This window comes from Orbicella franksi, unplaced genomic scaffold, assembly GCF_964199315.1.
Source record: "Orbicella franksi unplaced genomic scaffold, jaOrbFran1.1 SCAFFOLD_31, whole genome shotgun sequence".
Classification (NCBI taxonomy): Eukaryota; Metazoa; Cnidaria; class Anthozoa; order Scleractinia; family Merulinidae; genus Orbicella; species Orbicella franksi.
In genome coordinates, this window is record NW_027670514.1 from 37,501 (window position 1) to 57,500 (window position 20,000).

Genomic DNA, 20,000 nt, shown 5'->3' on the forward strand with positions numbered 1-20,000 from the left:
TATGAAATATACATTTTTTTCTTTTCACTCGCAGGCTGGCATTTATAAGTCTTTGGTCAATCATGACTCAGACATTGTTCTATGATTTTAACAGGGACTGTACTGACTCTCTCGAGGTTTCCTTGGCATCTGCGCTCAGGCATTCACGTAAACAAGCACAAACTACGTACGATCGGTGCACAGCAAATCAGAGGAAATGGCTGGCGGTTGACTTGGCCAGAGATTACGCAGAGGGCCGTCTCAACAAAGAGGAAGATGCGACTGCTGAGGAACCAGAAGAGGGTTGTGCGGATGTAAACAGGGGGCGATTTCGTGGCCGTTGTCACAGAGGAGAGCATCTATCAGAATCCGAAGGTTTTTATTGGCCAGGTCCAGTCCATAAGAGAAAGAGAGGCAACGCTGTTGTATTACAAACACATAGGCACCAACTTGTATAAGCTTGAACTCTCAGGCGAAGAGTGGAAAGAAGGCATCGACAGCCTTGTTCCTGTACAATTGCAAGCCACCAAAAAGTGAGGCGGCATCTACAAACTCATGACTTCCACTCATACCATCCACAAGGCAGTCCAAGACTAACTCTCTCTCCGTGCAGTCTTACAGTCAAGCTCCGAGCAGTGAAAAACCGTCTGATTTCCCAAAAGCAGTTTCACTTCCCAAAGACGAGAATCAATTCGCAAAAGTTCACACCCCAATTTTTTTCCTCAAAATCTTGTGACCCGCATGAGAGCTTGACTGAAAGTTGCATGTTTTCAAACAAGAGGGCCTAACAGAATAAGAATAATTTAGTTGAAGACAAATGTTATCTTCATTACTGAGACAGGGTACCGATAATTTCTCAGTCGTTCCATGAATTCATTTCCCAGTTTCCCAAATGCAAGTGAATGAGAGGTTGATTTAATATGTAGCTTTAGTGACTTGGAATGACATCACCTCAATCATTTGAGCCAGTGATTGCTTTATTGAGCCAGTTAAATTGACTCCACATGTACAAACAAATGCAAATGACAATGATATTATTATTCTTAATTGGAACAAGGGAAATTTTTGCATGAAGTGAAATTCAAAATTCTATGCATATCTACAAATTCCGTAGATGCTTGGCCCGTCAATGGAAGTGAGGCTGATGTCCATTCCTCCCTTTGATGCAAATGGCAAGTATTAATACTGGTAGTGTAGCAGCTCTCATAACTTGCTTTTCTTTGGTATTGTAAGGAGCTTCTATTGTTTTGAAGTCTAAGTCATTGCTTCAATTGTTTGGTCTTTTGTTTTTGGCTAGGGTAGCAACCCAATCGTATTATACGCTACGAGAGATGCCACATTACCCATTAAAACTGCCAGACCAGCCCTCTATATAGGGCACACATGAAATTTCCAGTTTTGAACTGGGCAAATGAGACCTCCTTGGCTCACAAATTTTTGTTTCAAGATCGATTGTTCATCCACTCGTGCACTCTTTTCAGTGATTAGGAAGCCTGTGAAAGATATTAAGTAAACAGTGGTTGAGCCCATAAGGTCTTTGCTGTCATTTACTCCTTTTAAAACTTGCTTTTTGTATTCACGGTTTCAAAACTTTCCGACGCACAGAGCAGTGCTGCAATCAAATGACTTAATTCTCAACAAAAAAGGCCAATAAATACTCAGATACTTGCTGATTGATAAACAATTTTACTCTATAAAAATTATTGTCCAGCCAAGAAACATGAGAGAGCTCATGCAGGGCTCAAAACTTAATGGAGACTTAATGGATTTCTGGCTTTATTAGACATAATATTGGTACTGTCAAACAAATGACATGAAATTAATATCACCAGAGTTGCAATTATTAGGAGAAAGGCAGGAGATAGGAAACTTAATACTTGTGCCCTATAACTATGGTAACAGGAGTTACTGAGCAAGACAATAATCTTCAACTTAATATTGGGAGAAATGATAATTTCAATAATTAGCTTTCTAGTTGTTGTTTTCGGAAGGTTAATTCTGAATGAAGAGTGCTTTTTGTGTTCTGCACAGACACTAGCAGTTGAATAATGTTGTTTACACATTAAAGATCATTGACAGGAAATTTGAATTGATTGTTTCAGTTGCCTTTTGTTGTCATTTATCTAAATGGAAAATAGGCTGTTGTGTTTTCCAAAGCCAAACATCTACGCAATAGATAGATAGATTCACGAGTGTCTAATGAAGGCTAACAAATATTAGTGGCTTGGTTCCTTCCTGAAAAAGTGTCTCTCTCCTGGCAGACCATAAAAAGGTATTATTATTATTATTATTATTGTAATATAAGTGAATGAAGAAAGACAGATGAACACATTGGCTGGCTAGACTTCTTTATTGGTTATTTTGAATCTAAGCAAGGATGACGATGATAACAATCTGTCTTTATTCATGTACTTATATACTTTAATGATAATGTAACTAATAGTCAATATGTATTAGAGATAAGGGGAAAGAAATCAACAAAAGACAAACCAATGTGAAGAACAGGAAAACTAATCAAAAAACTTTTTTTATTCTCCGGATTTGGGTCTAGGCACACATTCATTCATTGGTGTATTTGAGTCCCAGTAGAAGGCATGGGTCCTCTCTGCCAAAGACAGCTACTGCAAGTGGAAGGAAATGAAATGGAATTAAATTTCATTCAATGAAGCCTCATACTCCCCGAGCTGGGGGTACTCTGGATTTCAATTGACAGGGACGATCGAATGATGAACCACCCAAAATCCCTAGGGCCTCAAACAAAACCCCCAAAATCCCATGAACCAACATTTTGACCCCCCAAAAATCCCTTGCCAAATTTTCAAGCCATAGAAATTTCCAGAAAGCATCAAATGATATCCAAGAACACGTTCTGTTACAATAGAACATTAGGAACAACCCTACAAAATGTTCCTATCTCAAAAATTCCTGAAATGGAAAATTTCAAACCACTAAGAATTCGGACGTAATTGACCAGCAAAAAGAAATAATAATCATAACAATTACAATTTCCTCAAATGTGATTGGTGCATAAACTGCTGTATTTTGCTCTAATTAATCTGCAAAGCTGTAATCGGACAGTGTAATCGGACACCTGTAATCAGACAGTTACATGAGCCAATCATATTAAGTCCTCTCCACTAAATCCACCAACCGCAACATTGATTGCAATTACTATGGTAACCAATTCAAGAGACTGACTTTGTAAAATTGTGGAGGTTTAGTCTCTGGTGACTGTTTTGAAAGAAACTTAACAGCCACTTTGCAAGCTATTCTCCATATTTTTAATTATATTTAAAATGACTATTAAATGCTCTTTTCAAATGAATTTTTGCTTTTGTGGGAAATTGTAATTGTTATGATTAATTGGTAACAGAACATCGTGTCGTCCAATTCAGTCTGTAGTCACACTCGTGATTAACAAATGGGACACCCTCTTCGTGGTCGTCCGATTTTGTTAATCACTCGTGTGATTACAGACCAAATTGGACTCCACCCAGTCCTATTACCATTATTAATAATAATAATAATAATAATTATAATAATAATAGTAATAATAACAATAATAATAATAATAATAATAAAAGACATAAAAATAGCCCTTTAAAAACTCTTTCTACAAGCTAAAATAACACTTTTTATAAAGATACGTCTGGTGTATAGGTTTAAATAGACTTGAATTATGGCATGAACGTATATCAAGGGGTAGCTTGTTCCCAAAGTTCTGGAGCTGATACAGGAAATGCTCTGGATCCATAGATCCTGATAGAATATCATTAGTTTGGTAACTGACATTTTGATATTTAATTGATATTTTGGTGATAATAAAATGATAATGTCGAGAAATTATTTGAATCACAATGTGCCTCTCACATATCAAAATATCATTACTACGTGGGACTATTACATCAAATTATTCGCTATGAAATCGTCCCGAAAATAACAGAACAGACACTGACAATAACAATATCAAAATCGGTTGGTTTCGCTGCTGTTTGCTTGTGGTCAGCTTTTATTTGTTGTCAGTAAGGGACAGCATTGTATTGTAGCATGATTCATCACTTTATCGCAGGCAAAAGAAGACATTCTGGATTATTCATTCTAATAATAATGTCATGACTTTACACTAGATCGCAGGGAAAAGAGGAGATTTTTACTTGATTGAATATTACGATGATATCATGATGACATTTGCTTCCATACGGTCTATCGAAAAATTCGCGTTGGCTATCTCTCCGCCGAAACAAGAAGCATGCACAAGCTCCAGCACTTTTCATGTCATTAAGCAAACTGAAAACACAACACGACATTACTTACCATCCTCACGAGAAACCAGTTTGTTTAGAATTTCAAATTTACCACTTCGCTCTCAAAATGGCTCACAACACAAAGAGAACACTCCGTCACGCCTGGAACCTAGTTTCCACTCCTTCCTCTGACATGACAATAATCTCAGGAAATCAATATGGAATCCAACGCCAGAAATGACCAGGAATTTTTCTTTGCTGTACGGGTTCTGAGGTCGCTGGAGTCAAGTGCTTGAAGACGGCTAGCTGCATGCATGGGGTGAGAGAATCCTAACATTTATTTCATATCTGATTCTAAAATCTATCAGTTTTGCTCAGACTTGCAACAAATCTTTGGACTCGCAATATTTTCAATATTTTGAATATTTGAATAGTTCTCTCTATTTCAGCTATCATTACTTTTTTATGCAGTATCATTTGATATTAAATATTTAAGTGTATATTATTTAATCACGTCAGAGATTAAAGAGTGACACTTCATATCGGCACTTAATGCCTTGCCAGTTAACCCGTATCAACCTGCTTTACCAACTGAATTATGTAGTATCTGTGTAGGTAACATACTTACTGAGTGTTGTATTCATCTGATGGGAATAAGTTGACTCCTGGTTACGGGCAGCTGGGGTGTATTCCAGCACGCACGAGCCGGACAACTTACATACATGTCTTCTCCAGTCTGACTGTAGGTTGTGGCGGGGGGGGGGGGGGGTGGGTACATTACTGGTCAGGGACTGGGGGGAGCTTAGCTCAGTTCGGAATCACAGCGATTCGCCACTTCCATTTAAGTGAGTGTTGTTTTCTTTTCCTTAGTATGTTTTGGTTCTTTCTTTCTTTCTTTTTTTTTGCAGAAAACCACGTGACACTTAGATTGGCTAGTTAAAGTAGGATTCGATCCTTGACAAGATAAACCAGCGTCCGGTTAAATGACCAAGAATTTTTCTTTGGTGTACGGGTTCTGAAGTCGCTGGAGTCAAGTGCTTGAAGACGGCTAGCTGCATGCATGGGGTGAGAGAATCCTAACATTTATTTCATATCTGATTCTAAAATCTATCAGTTTTGCTCAGACTTGCAACAAATCTTTGGACTTGCAATATTTTCAATATTTTGAATATTTGAATAGTTCTCTCTATTTCAGCTATCATTACTTTTTCATGCAGTATCATTCGATATTTAATATTTAAGCGTATATTATTTAATCACGTCAGAGATTAAAGAGTGACACTTCATATCGGCACTTAATGCCTTGCTAGTTAACCCGTATCAACCTGCTTTACCAACTAAATTATGTATTATCTGTGTAGGTAACATACTTACTGAGTGTTGTATTCATCTGATGGGAATAAGTTGACTCCTGGTTACGGGCACCTGGGGTGTATTCCAGCACGCACGAGCCGGACAACTTACATACATGTCCTCTCCAGTCTGACGGTAGGTTATGACGGGGGGGGGGGTGGGTACATTACTGGTCAGGGACTGGGGGGAGCTTAGTTCAGTTCGGAATCACAGCGATTCGCCACTTCCATTTGAGTGAGTGTTGTTTTCTTTTCCTTAGTATGTTTTGGTTCTTTCTTTCTTTCTTTTTTTTTTTGCAGAAAACCACGTGACACTTAGATTGGCTAGTTGAAGTAGGATTTGATCCTTGAGAACAAACTCTTGAGAAACTTTCAAAAAGTAATAAGTTATGTTTATTCATGGGTGACTTTAACATAAATCTTCTGAACTTTGAAGACTGTCAGATAACTGAGGAATTCATTAATACTGTGATTTCTTATGGCTTCTTACCACACATTCTGCAGCCTACAAGAATCACTGATCACACAGCAACATTAATTGATAATATTTTCTTTAATTCTAATGAATTTGTTGCTACTAGTGGAAATTTGATTTGTGACCTTACAGATCATTTACCAAATTTCTTAATTATCAACAAATTATCTTGGACAGCAAGCAATGTGACAAGACAAGATAAACCAGCGTCCGGTTAAATGACCAGGAATTTTTCTTTGCTGTATGGGTTCTGAAGTCGCTGGAGTCAAGTGCTTGAAGATGGCTAGCTGCATGCATGGGGTGAGAGAATCCTAACATTTATTTCATATCTGATTCTAAAATCTATCAGTTTTGCTCAGACTTGCAAGAAATCTTTGGACTCGCAATATTTTCAACATTTTGAATATTTGAATAGTTCTTTCTATTTTAGCTATCATTATTTTTTCATCCAGTATCATTTGATATTTAATATTTAAGTGTATATTATTTAATGACATTAGAGAGTGCAACTTCATATCGGCACTTAAAAGTCTTCAAAGTCGTTTATCGGAAGCTGAATTCAGATCGAAACGATTTTTTTATTCCGCTTTTAAAGCGTTCTGGCTATAAGGTCCTTCAGCCATAATCAGACCCCTATTCCTCTTGACGTACCACATGCCACTTTATCATCAAACAAGCATTTTTATCTGAAAACAACAACTTTATTCTACCAACTAGAATATCCTACGAATACATGATATCAATCAATAAATCTATGTCAATCTATGAATCTAAGACCTGGAGAGGGGATTTTGGCTCAGCTAAGGGGGGCTACAAAACAAAATATACACAATAAATAAAACGGTGGACACTTTTATTAAACTCTTCATTGTGTATTTTTTTTACAAGAAACGGTTTGACATTTGACAATGTGAAACGTCCAATAGGCACTTAGACTGTAAAGACACTACATGTTTCCGTGGGAAGCGCCGAGCCCAAGTCTAAAGCTACAATAATATATTTACATAGTTGTTTCTACAGAGGTTAAAATATATACAATTTTATGTACAACAACATTTACAATAAATAGGACTTAAGTTAATATCGTGTATTTTAAAATTCTATTTACAAAACTATTTACAGCAATTCAACTTTTTAGAATGGAAGATTAACAATACATCTTAACGATTTTTTTTTGGTATATATGTTTTACATTTTTTTATTATTATTATTACATACACTAATTTCAACGTCTATTTACAAAATTTATATAACTTATGCCCTTACCCTTAGAAATATAGCCCCCCTCTTAGCCCCCATTCCCCTCCCTATTGGTGTTTTCTCTCTCTCTCCCCCCCCGTTTATGTTAAATAAGAATAAATTTAAGACGAGACGGAAAATGTTGCCCCTCCCATACTGACTACCATTCTTCCCCCCCCTCTTCCCCTCCCTCTTCCCCCTCCCCTTCCTCTCCGCCACCCACGTCCCCTCCCATGGCCACCCCACTGCCTTCCCCCTCCACCTCTTTCTTTACAATCCTTGGCCCTCTGGCCTTTTCTTTTGCAACGCCAACAGCGCACTAAAAATGAAAGAAAGACAAAATTGTGAGATAAGTTTTTTGTTTAACACATTTCTATTTTTCCTATTTTAGGGAGATTTTCTTGTTAGCGTCACAAACAAGTATTACTCACTCCGATTTAGGACAACAGTCAATCAAACGTCAGGCAATATTACAACCAATGAGCAAAAGGCATTACTGTATTTTGCGAGCTTTTTACATGACTGGCGAGTTTTTGTTTCTTTGGCTATGAAGAATTATATACAGACAAACAGAATTTGAAAACTTACTGTTTGAGAGCTTCAACTGCTCTTTTAATTCTGAAAAAGAATATTGTAAGTAAGTAAGTAAGTAAGTAAGTAAGTAAGTACGTAAGTAAGTAAGTAAGTAAGTAAGTAAGTAAGTAAGTAAGTAAGTAAGTAAGAGACTTTATTTTATGAGGGTGACACGTAACAGTAACTAACATTACAAATCATGTTTTGGCCCTCTAAAAAATACAGATAATAAAAACTACATTAAAAACTACATTAGCAATAGATATTTACAATGGAAATAGTATAACAATATTTCTAGAATTTGATAAAGCCAGGAAAGCGCCAGACTCCTGAAAATAAGCCAGTTTTGCATGCTCCGAAGTGTTAAAGAAAATTTGATTGTCTCGTTTATGAGATGCTTTTCATAAAGGAATGGAATGCAAAATTAACCACACAGACTGACTCCATCCATGCGAAACTATTTTTTTGAAAGAGCATTCTATTACTTTTATTCCTTTTGCGATCGACTTATTGTTTTTACTTAGTATACATTTTTATCAACTTAACAAATTGACATCAGTTTTTCATGCCTCTGTCAGGTTATTGATGATGAATTTCATCATAACATTGTCAAAGTAGCTGTGGATCGCCGAATGGATCACAGACTACTTTGACAATGTTATGAAGAAATTCATCTTCAATAACAGGACAGACGCATGAAAAACTAACGTCATAAATTATAAATTCATGTGTCTGTCCGCATATTGACAATGAAAATTAGCCAATGAGCTGGCGAGAATTTCTGCTGTTATCATAAAATATAGTATTGACTGGATAGTGATGTTAGCCTAAGGTCGAAACGTCGTCGTTTTCAAAAAAGTAGTAATGACAATCTTTGGTATATTTACCGCTTATTTCTGCCCTCAGGGCTTCCACATTTTCTTTAGGATCTATAGAGAAACCAACGTGTATGTCAGTTATGTTCTCAATATTTCCTTTTTTGCAGAAATTTTATAATGTATAACAATGATAATAGAGGTTATCGAAGCTCGTTTCTCACCTCCATCTGTCTTTTCCGGCACAACTGTAGAAAAGACAAAAAAAGTCATTTTCTTACCAATTAAACTTCGAAATCAAACTGCAATTTTCGAACTTGTACTATTAAAAGTTTCACATCCTTTGTCCCTGAAACTTTATTTTTTTGACAGGTTTTTCACATGTTACCTTCTTTCTCCTTTAACTCGACCACCTCTCTTATGTCGTCCCCTGTAGAAAACCAAACAAATGTCATTTTGCAATGAATTAAACCTCAATATCATCCTGTTATTTTAAAACTTTTACTATTCAGAGGTTTCGCACCCTTGTCTGATTCACGTAAAACCTAATTTTTGTTAGTCTGACCTAATAAGGCTATGTCTACACTATAGCGTATAGTTTTTGGGCCGGCGCGAAAACTATATAGGATAGGCCTTTCGTTCACACAAAACGTAACGGAGCCAAGCTGCGCGGTCGTTTCTGCTCATACCAGGCCGGAGTATCTTTCATGTCGACATAATGAACCGTTCGGTATAGTGTAGACACATCCTAAAAATAAAAATTGACAGTTGTTTATATGTTACCTGCAGAAGGTTCTGCCTCTGCCTTGTTTTCTGCAGGAAAAGCAAAATACTCGTTTTTAGTGTGTATCTTTAGTGGCCTCCACAGTTAGGGCTATGCTAAATTATAACCATCTTTGGCCACCTTTATGACAAGGGAAAAATTCAGCTTCGTAAAACAAATAGGACAAAAGATATAGCTGCCCAACCATAATTCTACTTTACATTCCTGACCCTGGCCTTAGACTGCTTGAGTAACGCAGCTCTTTTCAGGAAGCTTTGAATTGAGTTAATCTTTTTGTGTGTTTTGTTGTTGTTGTTGTTGTTGTGCTACAAACAGGAATTTGAGAGTTTACCCGTTTGAAAAAGCCTCTTAATTTTCTTTGTGGCTCTTTTAAAAAGAGAAAGAAATGCACAAATAAAAATATCCATTCAGTAGACAAATGAGTAAAGGTGTTACCGTTGCTTTGACTTGATGACATCTTGTGTTGAATGTCTAAACGGGGAAACGTATAACACAAATGCATCGCATTACGTTAATCGTAACATCTTGAAGTAACCTGAACAGTTTATTCCACGACTGTAACTGTATCATTATACATAAGTTGTTGACAATCTTTGTCGGTCAAGATGCTTGCCTGAATATTGGCCTCGTTCTTTTGCGTTGTTATTGACCAAGACAAAGGCCAGACGAGCTCTCTTGACCAAAAAAGCTTGCTAATAAAAAGATTTATTACATGGTCATGGTGTTGAGAGTTTTTTAATTTTCCGCGGGAACAATGCAAGCAATGTCGAGCGAGCAAGAGACACGCCCATCTTGCCCGCTCCGAACCGCACTGTACGGGTCCGCAAATGATCCCGGACCGGAAATGATCCCCATATTGGACCACAAATGATCCCGATCAAAAAATAAGGAATGGCATGGATTTGTATCAGAGGAAGGTGAGAACATGTACAAAAATAATGAACTAAAAAAAATGCTTTATCATTTTACAAAAAATTATTCTACAGTTGCTGTTTTGTTCTTCGAAGGGTACAGATCGTTTTCACTGTCACGCAATAACAAAAATAATAAATCGAAAACCAACCAATGGAAAAAGCTAAGAAATTGTGATGTACGCTATAGAAGATAACTAAATAAGACACTTCTCCAAGTTTTAGGCCCGTACGTTTTTCCGAACTTCAGATATTCGTGATAAATGTTTCCCAGAAATTTACAGAGCCCAGTAAGAAAACACCATGTTGGTGTATATCCGTGGCGGCCGGAATATAGTGTGAACATCCGGAATTTACTTTGGCTTTCTAGGCGACTGATTATGAGTACTAAACAAACAAGCATTTACATTAGCACTTGCCCTAATGCTCTAACTTCTAAAAAGACTCAAAATCATGAGATGAGTATATATTTTTAAACAAACTCGATCGTAACCTTGTGTCACGCAACCTCCATAACCCTGAAATTCAAAATGCTCTGGTTTCCAAACGAAGCACGCTAATTGTAGACAGATGTAAATATACCGCCTCTTATGCCTGATGAGGATAAAAACACGTCACGTGAATACGATCTATTGATTTAGAAGTCTTAAAAAAGCACATACTTGTAAACATTCTCGAAATCCGGGTGGCAATAGTGTCAAACATCTATCAAACAGCTAATTGTCAAAACGAAGCGCAAGCCTTGGCCTTGCTTGGTCATGAAGCTGAACTTCATAACTATAGCTTAGAATTTTGGCTTCTTAGAATACTCAAGTAGTCATTTCCGAGTAATTAAAGCCAAAACACGACCAAGGAAAAATTACAAAATAAATTTGTTCAAATTTCCAGTGCTACACACTAGGTGTTTTACGGAGTGATAAAGCGTTGTAGGCTTGTGGGTCTACTCAGGTGACAGCGTCTTCTGTAATAGTTGCTTCATGGTTAGATTTTAGTTTAAAACTTTAGACGAGTAGCGTTTATGGCTGATAAAATGTCATTTAACTATAACATCGAAATATCAATGTTGAACAAACGAGGATATGTAGCGTATGTTGCACTGATCATAATTTTACTTAGAATTGCAAAGAAATACAAGCCAAGTCGTGTTTTGATGATTGAGTGGTGATATTCATAGCATCGTAGTTAGAAGCAAAATCTAGTCGAAAGTATGAAAAAAAGAGCAAGTTGTAAGCCATTATAATTATAAGATGGCTTTAATAAAAACATCGGTATTCACGTAAGCCAATTTCCTATCCACACCATCCCACCATCCATGCCATTCCTTATATTTTAGTCGGGATCGTTTGCGGTCCAATATGGGGATCATTTGCGGTCCGGGATCATTTGCGGTTCAATTTGGGGATCACTTGCGGACCCGTAGAGCACTACTTGCCCGCACTTTTTCGAAATTGGAGCACTATTTTACATTTGCAGCACTTGTGAGCACTTAATTGACTTTTGCGCAGAATTTGAGCATTTTTTGGCTTTTTGGGAAACATTTCAGCACATTTTTCACAATTTTCCATATGTTAAATGCAATATTTTGTGTTTGAAACGTTTTCAGTAAAGCCCAGTACGAGTAATTTTAGCTTGTCGCCTGATCGGCTGACTGTTGTCATGGAAATGTGCGTGCTATGGTCCTTTTAACCGTGGGAACAGGCGATTTTCATTGGATCGTGACTTCGTGTTTAGTTAAAAATTTGATAAAACTAGGAATATGTATAAACATCTGCTGGGAAATGATTTAAAAAACGTACACTGCGAGGAATTTTCGTGCACCATTTCTAAATTTCAAGCACTTTTTATAGAAATCGAGCACTAGTTAAGTACTTTTTTGCCATGTTTTGAGCACTTGCGATTTTTCCAGCGCAATCGGGACAGGCCTACCTATCAATGTTTCGCTCGATGTCTAGTTTAAAGATTTAAATTATCAGCGAATCTCCTCGGTTTGTTTAAAATGCTCCTGACCTAAGTCTGCTTCGCTTGCTTTAAATTTTACCGAAATAACGAACGGCGTTCAGATAAGTCTTTAAGGTAACGAGACGAAAGAGACTGGTTACAAATTTCACGTCAGTTTTATATAGTGCCATATTCTCGACCCCAGAGGCCGCGCCGTTTTTGGTCAGCACCAGGACTCTTGACCTCTGGCCGGGTCCAACACCGGAAGTTCGTGAATCGCGGACTTCCCGTCACTCTGCGCATACTCAGAGTCAAGTCTGACAAATCTGATTGGCTGAGAGTACGAAACGAATTCTCAGCGGATGTTCAGAAAATCGGATCCGGCCAGAGGTCGCGATTCTTGTTGCTGACCAAAAGGAGCGAGGCCTTGGGACGAGAAATGATATGGTGCTATCCAAACGGCAGCGGTCTACCTCGTTTGCATGCTGAAAGAATGTCCGTATGCTCAAGGGAAAAGTTTATTTCATGTTAGGGGGGAAATTTATGTATTGTCTATCGATTGCGGGGATTCTTCGTCCTTTTTCGACAGATCAAAAAGTGAACTCGAGGTTACGTTCATGTCTGTAAAGTAACACTCAATGTGGTGACGTTTGCAAAATATTGGCGGAGCAAAAATTTTGGCAAGGTGAGCTCCTTAGCACCGGCAATTTAACCACTTACCGCACAATATGTTAAATGCGATTTTCTGGAAGAAATTACTGTTTCCTCGTTGCTTTTTTATGCAATGGAGAGATTTTCTCCAGTCGCAACCCTCCTCTCTTATCCTGGCTTGGGACCGGCTTAGATGACAGTTTTCGCACATCTAAGGCAGAGTTAAAAAGCTCTGGGTCGAGTAGGCTTAATCTAGAATAACAAAACTGTATCAAGTCTTCAGGAATATGCCATTAAACGATATTCATTTTTTTTTTCATTTTGATTGAAACTTTTGGTTATACACCCATTACAGTTTGTTAAGTTACTAACATTTCTGAATATAATAACATGTAAACTTTCATTTTCTGAATTTCCACAAAAAACGACAAAGTAGCTTGCAAGTTAAACGAAAAAGTGTTCAACCCTTCAACCTTTAACTTTTCAACTATCACGCGATAGCAATGGAGAGCGAGCAATCTGATTGTTTTAGTATAAATCTACTCGTCCTTCAAAACTTTATCTAAATCCTCTTCCAAAACGCCAAGAAGCGGCCGTCATTTTGATTACAAGGTACAAGGGCACACTGCTACGCCACTCACTGTCTATCACAGAGTAGACAGTGAGTAGCGTAACCAATCAGGGAGCAGCATTCGTGGTAGAATGCTAGTAGATTTATACTCATAATGGTTAGATGTCACTGCAAGTAACGTTTTGTCGCTTTTCATTAGCAATGTATATGGGAAAAAGTTAACTTGCTATTTCATTTGTACTAACTTGAAACTTGACAGAAATAACTTTTTAGCAATTTTACAAGTTTAATCATATTTTTATCGATATGAAATTTCCGTTTTTTATGTTTCCTGTTACGGTTTTACTTTGGGAATCTAAAAGTCTGCACTCATTTGACCATAAATGCTACAAACGAAACTATTTTTCTGCAAACTTTTTAAACGGTATGTTAGGCCGAAAGATAAGCAGAAACGGCCTGAAACATGATAACGTAATTTACAAATGACAGTAACGATAGAAAATCACAGGTCTAGCGAAACTCATGCTTTGTGAGCTTTCATTCTCACGAGAGAAAATGTGAACCACACACTTGGTTAACTACTCCTAGTAAACTTAACACAATTAAAATGAAAAATTGACTATGACTTTGAACGGAGTATTAATAGCAATGTGTTCGAGTCTCTGCAGTTCTTTGCAACATATACTTAATTTCGTTAAGTAATGTAATTTACAACCACTCATAAAGCAAAAAATTAAATAGAAATGGAATGTGAAAAGTAGTTATCAAAATACCCCTCTTTTCAGTTCTTTCTAACAAAAGTACCACAATTAGTGTTTTCAGTCAAGTTTTAGTACATTGTCGAGGAAAAGGTTTTTGTTATTCATCCTGGTAGATGAAATAATAAAGTGTATTATCGTTTGTCTCACGACGTAGTCACTTGAGATGTGGATCGCGACGTTTCGATTGCTTACTGCAAGTCTTCTTCAGGCGATAAGGTCGACTGATTGCACGGTATCATTTACATCACAAAGGTCGGCTGTGATTGGTGCATTTCGATCCTCCTATTGTTCCATTGTTCCGGCGAGTAGGTGTTCCCTCAGTGGTCCGCTGTTGTACCGTTCTCCTGTTGTTGTGTTTTTTAATCGTGGGCATCCATGCTTCAGGAATTTCAATTCCACTATCCTTGTTGATGTTATTAGGGTGAAGTCTTATGTGAATAGCTTCCTTGACCCTACGTGTGTACCAGTGAGGATCTCGATCAATAAACTTGACCTCATTCCAGATAGGATAGTGGCCGGTCTCGTGGGTGTGTTCAGAAACGGCGGAGGTCTGAGTACGGGCGAGTCGTATATCCCTGTCGTGTTCTTTGATCCTCTCCTGCATAGATCTCCCTGTTTCCCCGATGTAGACTTTGCCGCACTCACAGGGAATCCTGTAGTCAACACCACCTTGTTTAGCCGGGTTGACGGTGTCCTTTGGTTGCACTAAGTGTGACCGAAGTGTCGTGTCGGACTTGAAGACGGTGCGAATGCCTTGTTGTTCAAGGCAGCGGCGGAGAGACTCCGAAACTCCTTGGACACAAGGTAAAACGGCGTTGGATTTAAATTCCGCGACGGGCTCTCTTCTTGGGGCTGTTCGTGCCTTTGTGATCTTCTGTACAAAAGAGGAGGGATATCCGTTAGAAACAAGTACAGATGACAGATGTTTCTTCTCTCCAGCGATTACTGATGGTTTGGTCACGAGACGTTTAGCCCGGCCGTACAGACACTTCACAATACCGCGCTTTACTGACTGAGGGTGGTGTGAATCATACGCTAGGTACTGATCAGTATGTGTTGGTTTCCTGTAGACACTGGTGGTAAGGCGGCCATCAGGTACATTGTTTTCATTTTCAAAGATTTAAGTTGCTCGATCTGTAACATTAAAAGGCGCGTCCAGTTTTGCCAATAGGGACCGGAGGCTCCATTACGCAGATAATGCTGTACCTTTCAAGCCCCAACCCATCCTTTTGAGCAAGCCACTTGAAACTTATTACTTTTCGTCTTATTATGAAGGAGACCTCCAACTCACCGTCATCTTGGTCAATTTGTAATACTGCTTTTCACCCACAAGTTGAATCTGCTTGGAATTCTTCGTCATGAAGGTAGCTACTGCAATAACAAGAACGTTTACCTTACCAGTACTTTTTCTGCTGAATTGCCAACCGCAGAATGAAGTTTCATCGTATTTGGAACTCCCTCGACTTCTTTGTATTTTCTCCCAAGGTATGCTTCTGCCTCACCGTACGCTTCTCATACTCTTCCCAGTTGCCTTGATAGCTCAGTTGGTAGAGCACTGCACCGGTATTGCAGAGGTCCAGGGCTCGAATCCCGTTCAGGCCTGATCTTTTCTCAGGCTTTAATTTCACAACTGCTAAAGCTGTTTATATAACTTCGATGATCAATCGTGTCTTCATATCTTTCTCCGCAGTTCAAATATATGATCTTTCATGTATTCACTTGCATTCTTCACCGTCTACGCGTATATAACGAACTCACAACATGATCAGCTTCCAGTTGGCTTGATAGCGCAGTTGGTAGAGCACTGCACCGGTATCGCAGAGGTCATGGGTTCAAATCCCGTTTAGGTCTGATCTTTTTTCAGGCTTTAATTTCACAGCTGCTGTGTTTATGTAAGTTGTTTATATAACTACGATGATTTCCGTGACCGGCTTCCAAACGGTTCCATACAACAGGAAACCCAAACTCACTCTTGTGATTAACTGTCACTGCGATTAGCTGTCACTGCAAAGATGCTCTTGTTCCGGTACTGTGAGTTGTGGCTGTCTGTCTATAGCCTCACCCTTCAGAAGGTGTTCTGCTAGTCGTTTTAGCTGGGAATACGGCAGAGTCGCTAGATTTGCGTGTCCTCGGAACTTGCTCGCTGCATTATATACGACGTTGAAAAAATCCGCCTTTGAAACATCGTATCCGGAAGAAACAATCTTTGTCCTAATCATGAGGACAATTTTAACATATTTTTTTGTATAACTATATTACCTCCGCTGTAAACATTTAATTTACATTATTTAAACCAGTTGCCTGACATTTTTAGGTTTTTAGTTATTTCTGGGAACTGGTAACCCTTTAACTTTTCAAATCATCTTTTAAATATTTTTATACACTTCTAAATGGATAATAACATGTGTTGTTGCTTAATGTAAATTACCGTTACAGATAACGGAAAATGTGTTCAATATAAACTTATGTGAAATATGTACAAAATGAGCATGGTTTCATTGGAAAGTCCAAAGCGTTAACTGGCTTAAAGGACATTTGAAAAGAAATTTTCTGCCGTGTGACAACCTATTTTCAGCAACAAGGGATAATATAAATATTTACTAAAGAGTAACCTGAAAAGCTAATTCAATGACATTTCTCTGGGTATGTCGTTTGGTATTTAAGATCTAAATAAAATACATTTCAGTGATATAGAATGTCAGATAGGAAAATAAAAGAAAGCTCAAAGCGTGTGACATCAATGGTCCCTGTTAGCTGAGAATGGGTGTATAAGGAAAATGATAAAATTAGAAAACGTATGAATTTAGAACGATGCACTCGTCAATTCAATCGTAAAATTGAACTATATATTTTTATATTGCAAAAAGTCGTGGGTCAAAAATATACATATTTGTTATATCTAGACTCCAAAGCCCTCTGTTCACCATCTCGACCCTGGTGCCAAATACTATGAAGATCTCCAGGCAAGGATAATGTCACAGAGCTTCACAGCTCCTTCATATGTCAAACCTATACCAGGTTTCACGAGAGGGCACTGAAGTTATTATTAAAGGGACACTGCACTTACCACTGAGGGTGGTAAGGGGGGTCAAGATCACGATTAATGGAAAATAAATTGGTCGTTTCACAATTCACTGGAAGCTGAACAATTATAGTTTTATTTTGCAGAGCAGTACCCAACAAATGATTAAAACCCACTAGGAAGTGAGAATGGCTAACGATAGCGAGGATGGAAACGGATTGCAATATGGATTTTTTAAAAAGCGTTAGGCTGTCAGGTTTAAAAAAATTCAAGTTTGGCTCGAAAATCGTTCAAAGTTTGCAAAAATGATGCTGCTGTGTCGATGTTCGTAACGAAATTGCTTTTAATCATTTAGTTAGAGCTAATTAAGTTATTACATAAATGTAGGGACCATTTGGTGAATTTATAACAGCTTTTGGCAAATATATCGTGACATTGTCCCTTTAATACAGCTCTCTCCTCGTCCTTGCCAAATCTTCATACGATCTCCAGGCAGACTCACTGCTCTTATGTTCACTGATAGAAACAATCAGTAATGAAAGCTATTTATTCAGCATACCTGTTTCGTCTCCTGGCATTCGCATTAACTTCCATCCTGTATCGTTCCCTCCTGCAAACAGAGGGATTAACAAACTGCTCTCCGGAGAAACCGCCTTTTCTTTGTCGGATAGCCTTCTGAAATTCTTGCCACAAATCATTCGTGACAAAATAGTGATTTGTCGGAAAAGCATATCCTGTGCGCAATGCTCTTTTGGCCATCTCAAGCCTTTGTAGTGTTGGAACAGGCTCATCTTCCTCTGGCAGCGTTTCCGCGTTATAGACACCACGAATGTCCAGCAATAGCCTGTTATAGATGTCCACACCATAACAGTCACCCAGGATTCTCGCCATAGATCGCAATCTATGTCTCCTTTGAGTCCCTGGAGTTCCTCCTGCAAAAATTGTCTTCCCTCACGCCACAGAGGTTGTGGTATTTGACAGTCCCTTCTTCCAGGACCCCTTGGCGCTTCTTGTGTGTCAAATCCTAAGAGCCTGCTTCGCATTTCAATGAAATCTGCTGGGACTCCTTCGATCTGACCGAAGGAACTGGGGTAGACCCGTCGGACAAAATTGATTTCCTGAACACTGTTTACTTTTTCGTCGTTAACAAACACGCCATGTAGCTGTGTAACCCTAAGGTCACATAATCCATCCCCATCTCCGGGAGGTGTGTTTGGAAATTCAAGGGAAATGCGCAGGTACGGTGCGTCACATCTGGACTGCTGTGCTCTGATTACGTTGTTAGGCAAGGGCTCGTTTCTCTCGACCTTTTTATCAAAAAGATCTTGCACAGCAGGCAGCACCATCTTTGCTTCTGTCCAACCTAATTGCACTTGGCCTAGTGCGGGGTAACGGTAAACAATCCAGGCGATCCGTACGATTTCCCTCCATGCTGTCATTCTTAACGATACCATTCCTTCGTCAACCAGCCACTTCGCAGTATTCAAGATATGTTCATCTCGAATTTTGCTTAAGCTCTCAAGCTGTCTAGCTAATTGTAGTTGCTGCAGAAAAGGATGGGAAATATCTCCCTTCAATTTCTCAGTCATAGATACTATGTTTTGTATCATTTCTTGTTGCGGAATTCCTTCCACGCATGTTAAAACACTTTGCGCGTGCAAGATATTCAAATTGTCTTTGTAAGACCTGAACTCCAAGCTAGACACGTATCGCTCGAGATCTTCTTGAGTTTCACCACGGACAATTCTAGCTACTCCTCGTTTTAGTGAACCATCTGCCCTTTTTCTTCTTTTTGGCTGGCTTGGCGTCTCGCTTACACTTTCCTCCTACAAGTAACATACAATATTTGAATAACCATCAGGGCTTTTGGGCGAATTGCAATTAAGATAGATTCTATATCAACGCTACGAGTTTCTGGTCAACCTCTTGCCGGCATAAAGAACTAACGCGCCAAGCGCGCAGCGTCAACAAACTAATCAGGGCGAGGTCTCAGGAAGTAAATAATTCCTGCATACATGGTGAAAATTTAGATTGAGTGTAGAAGGCGTGAACGTCTGAGGAAAGCTCCCTATTCCCTTCCAAACCACGGATCACTTGCAAAACAATATTACGTCTAGCATCAACACCGACTTGCGCATCATTGTGCACAGCGCAACTTGAACCTTTCTCAGTGTCCGCCGTGTCAGTGTCCGTGCATTGTTCTATTTAACAATTAGATTATGAGCTCAAGATTTCTATAAGGTGATAGTTGATGAGGCCGAAGGCCGAATCACTATCACTTCATAGAAATCGAGAGCGCATAATCTAATTGTTTTAGTAGTATTCTTACTAAAATTTACTTCAAATAACGGTTTCCAATTATTTCTTGAGGCATTATTAAACTTTGCGCCTGAAAAAGATCGCTCGGATTTAAGTGCCGTTTAAAATCGAAGTTGTGCGCGCGCATCAGCTTTTTCAATAATTTCAACTTTTTTAAAAGTCAAGAAACCCTAAATGTCCCTCGTTAGGCTTGTCAGAAATTCAATTATCCATTTGCATCAAAATTTTCCTCCAAAACTTTGGAAAAACGAAAAAAAGTCGCCATTTCCAAGACGATCTCCAGCCACTGCACACTAATGGCTGATAGTGTTCAATGGCTCAGTCAATCCGATTACATCATTTGCATTAGTATACCAGTAGAACTCT

General features: G+C 38.5%; 1 protein-coding gene, 1 long non-coding RNA gene and 1 pseudogene across 3 annotated transcripts in view; 2 read left to right on the forward strand and 1 right to left on the reverse strand.

The window, feature by feature from the left end:
* The first annotated feature begins 62 nt into the window (after positions 1-62).
* On the forward strand, positions 63-3,241 carry LOC145472355 (uncharacterized; annotated as a pseudogene).
* Positions 3,242-4,466: 1,225 nt separating this feature from the next.
* LOC145472360 (uncharacterized) lies at positions 4,467-7,144 on the forward strand. The gene is made up of 3 exons (XR_014043705.1): positions 4,467-5,288; positions 5,876-5,954; positions 6,228-7,144. It is a non-coding gene; the product is annotated as an uncharacterized LOC145472360 (long non-coding RNA).
* A 267-nt stretch (positions 7,145-7,411) lies between these two features.
* Positions 7,412-20,000, reverse strand: part of LOC145472356 (uncharacterized) — a 12,989-nt gene continuing 400 nt past the window's right edge. Inside the window, exons 2-8 of one of the 2 annotated variants that reach the window (XM_081454947.1) lie at positions 17,875-19,141; positions 9,461-9,490; positions 9,066-9,107; positions 8,902-8,925; positions 8,750-8,791; positions 7,878-7,907; positions 7,412-7,608 (exon numbers count right to left, since the gene is read on the reverse strand). In XM_081454947.1, the coding sequence (XP_081311073.1) occupies positions 7,412-7,608; positions 7,878-7,907; positions 8,750-8,791; positions 8,902-8,925; positions 9,066-9,107; positions 9,461-9,490; positions 17,875-19,141 (1,632 nt within the window). The remainder of the gene's footprint in view (positions 7,609-7,877; positions 7,908-8,749; positions 8,792-8,901; positions 8,926-9,065; positions 9,108-9,460; positions 9,491-17,874; positions 19,142-20,000) is intronic. The other variant, XM_081454948.1, reaches the window with a different exon arrangement.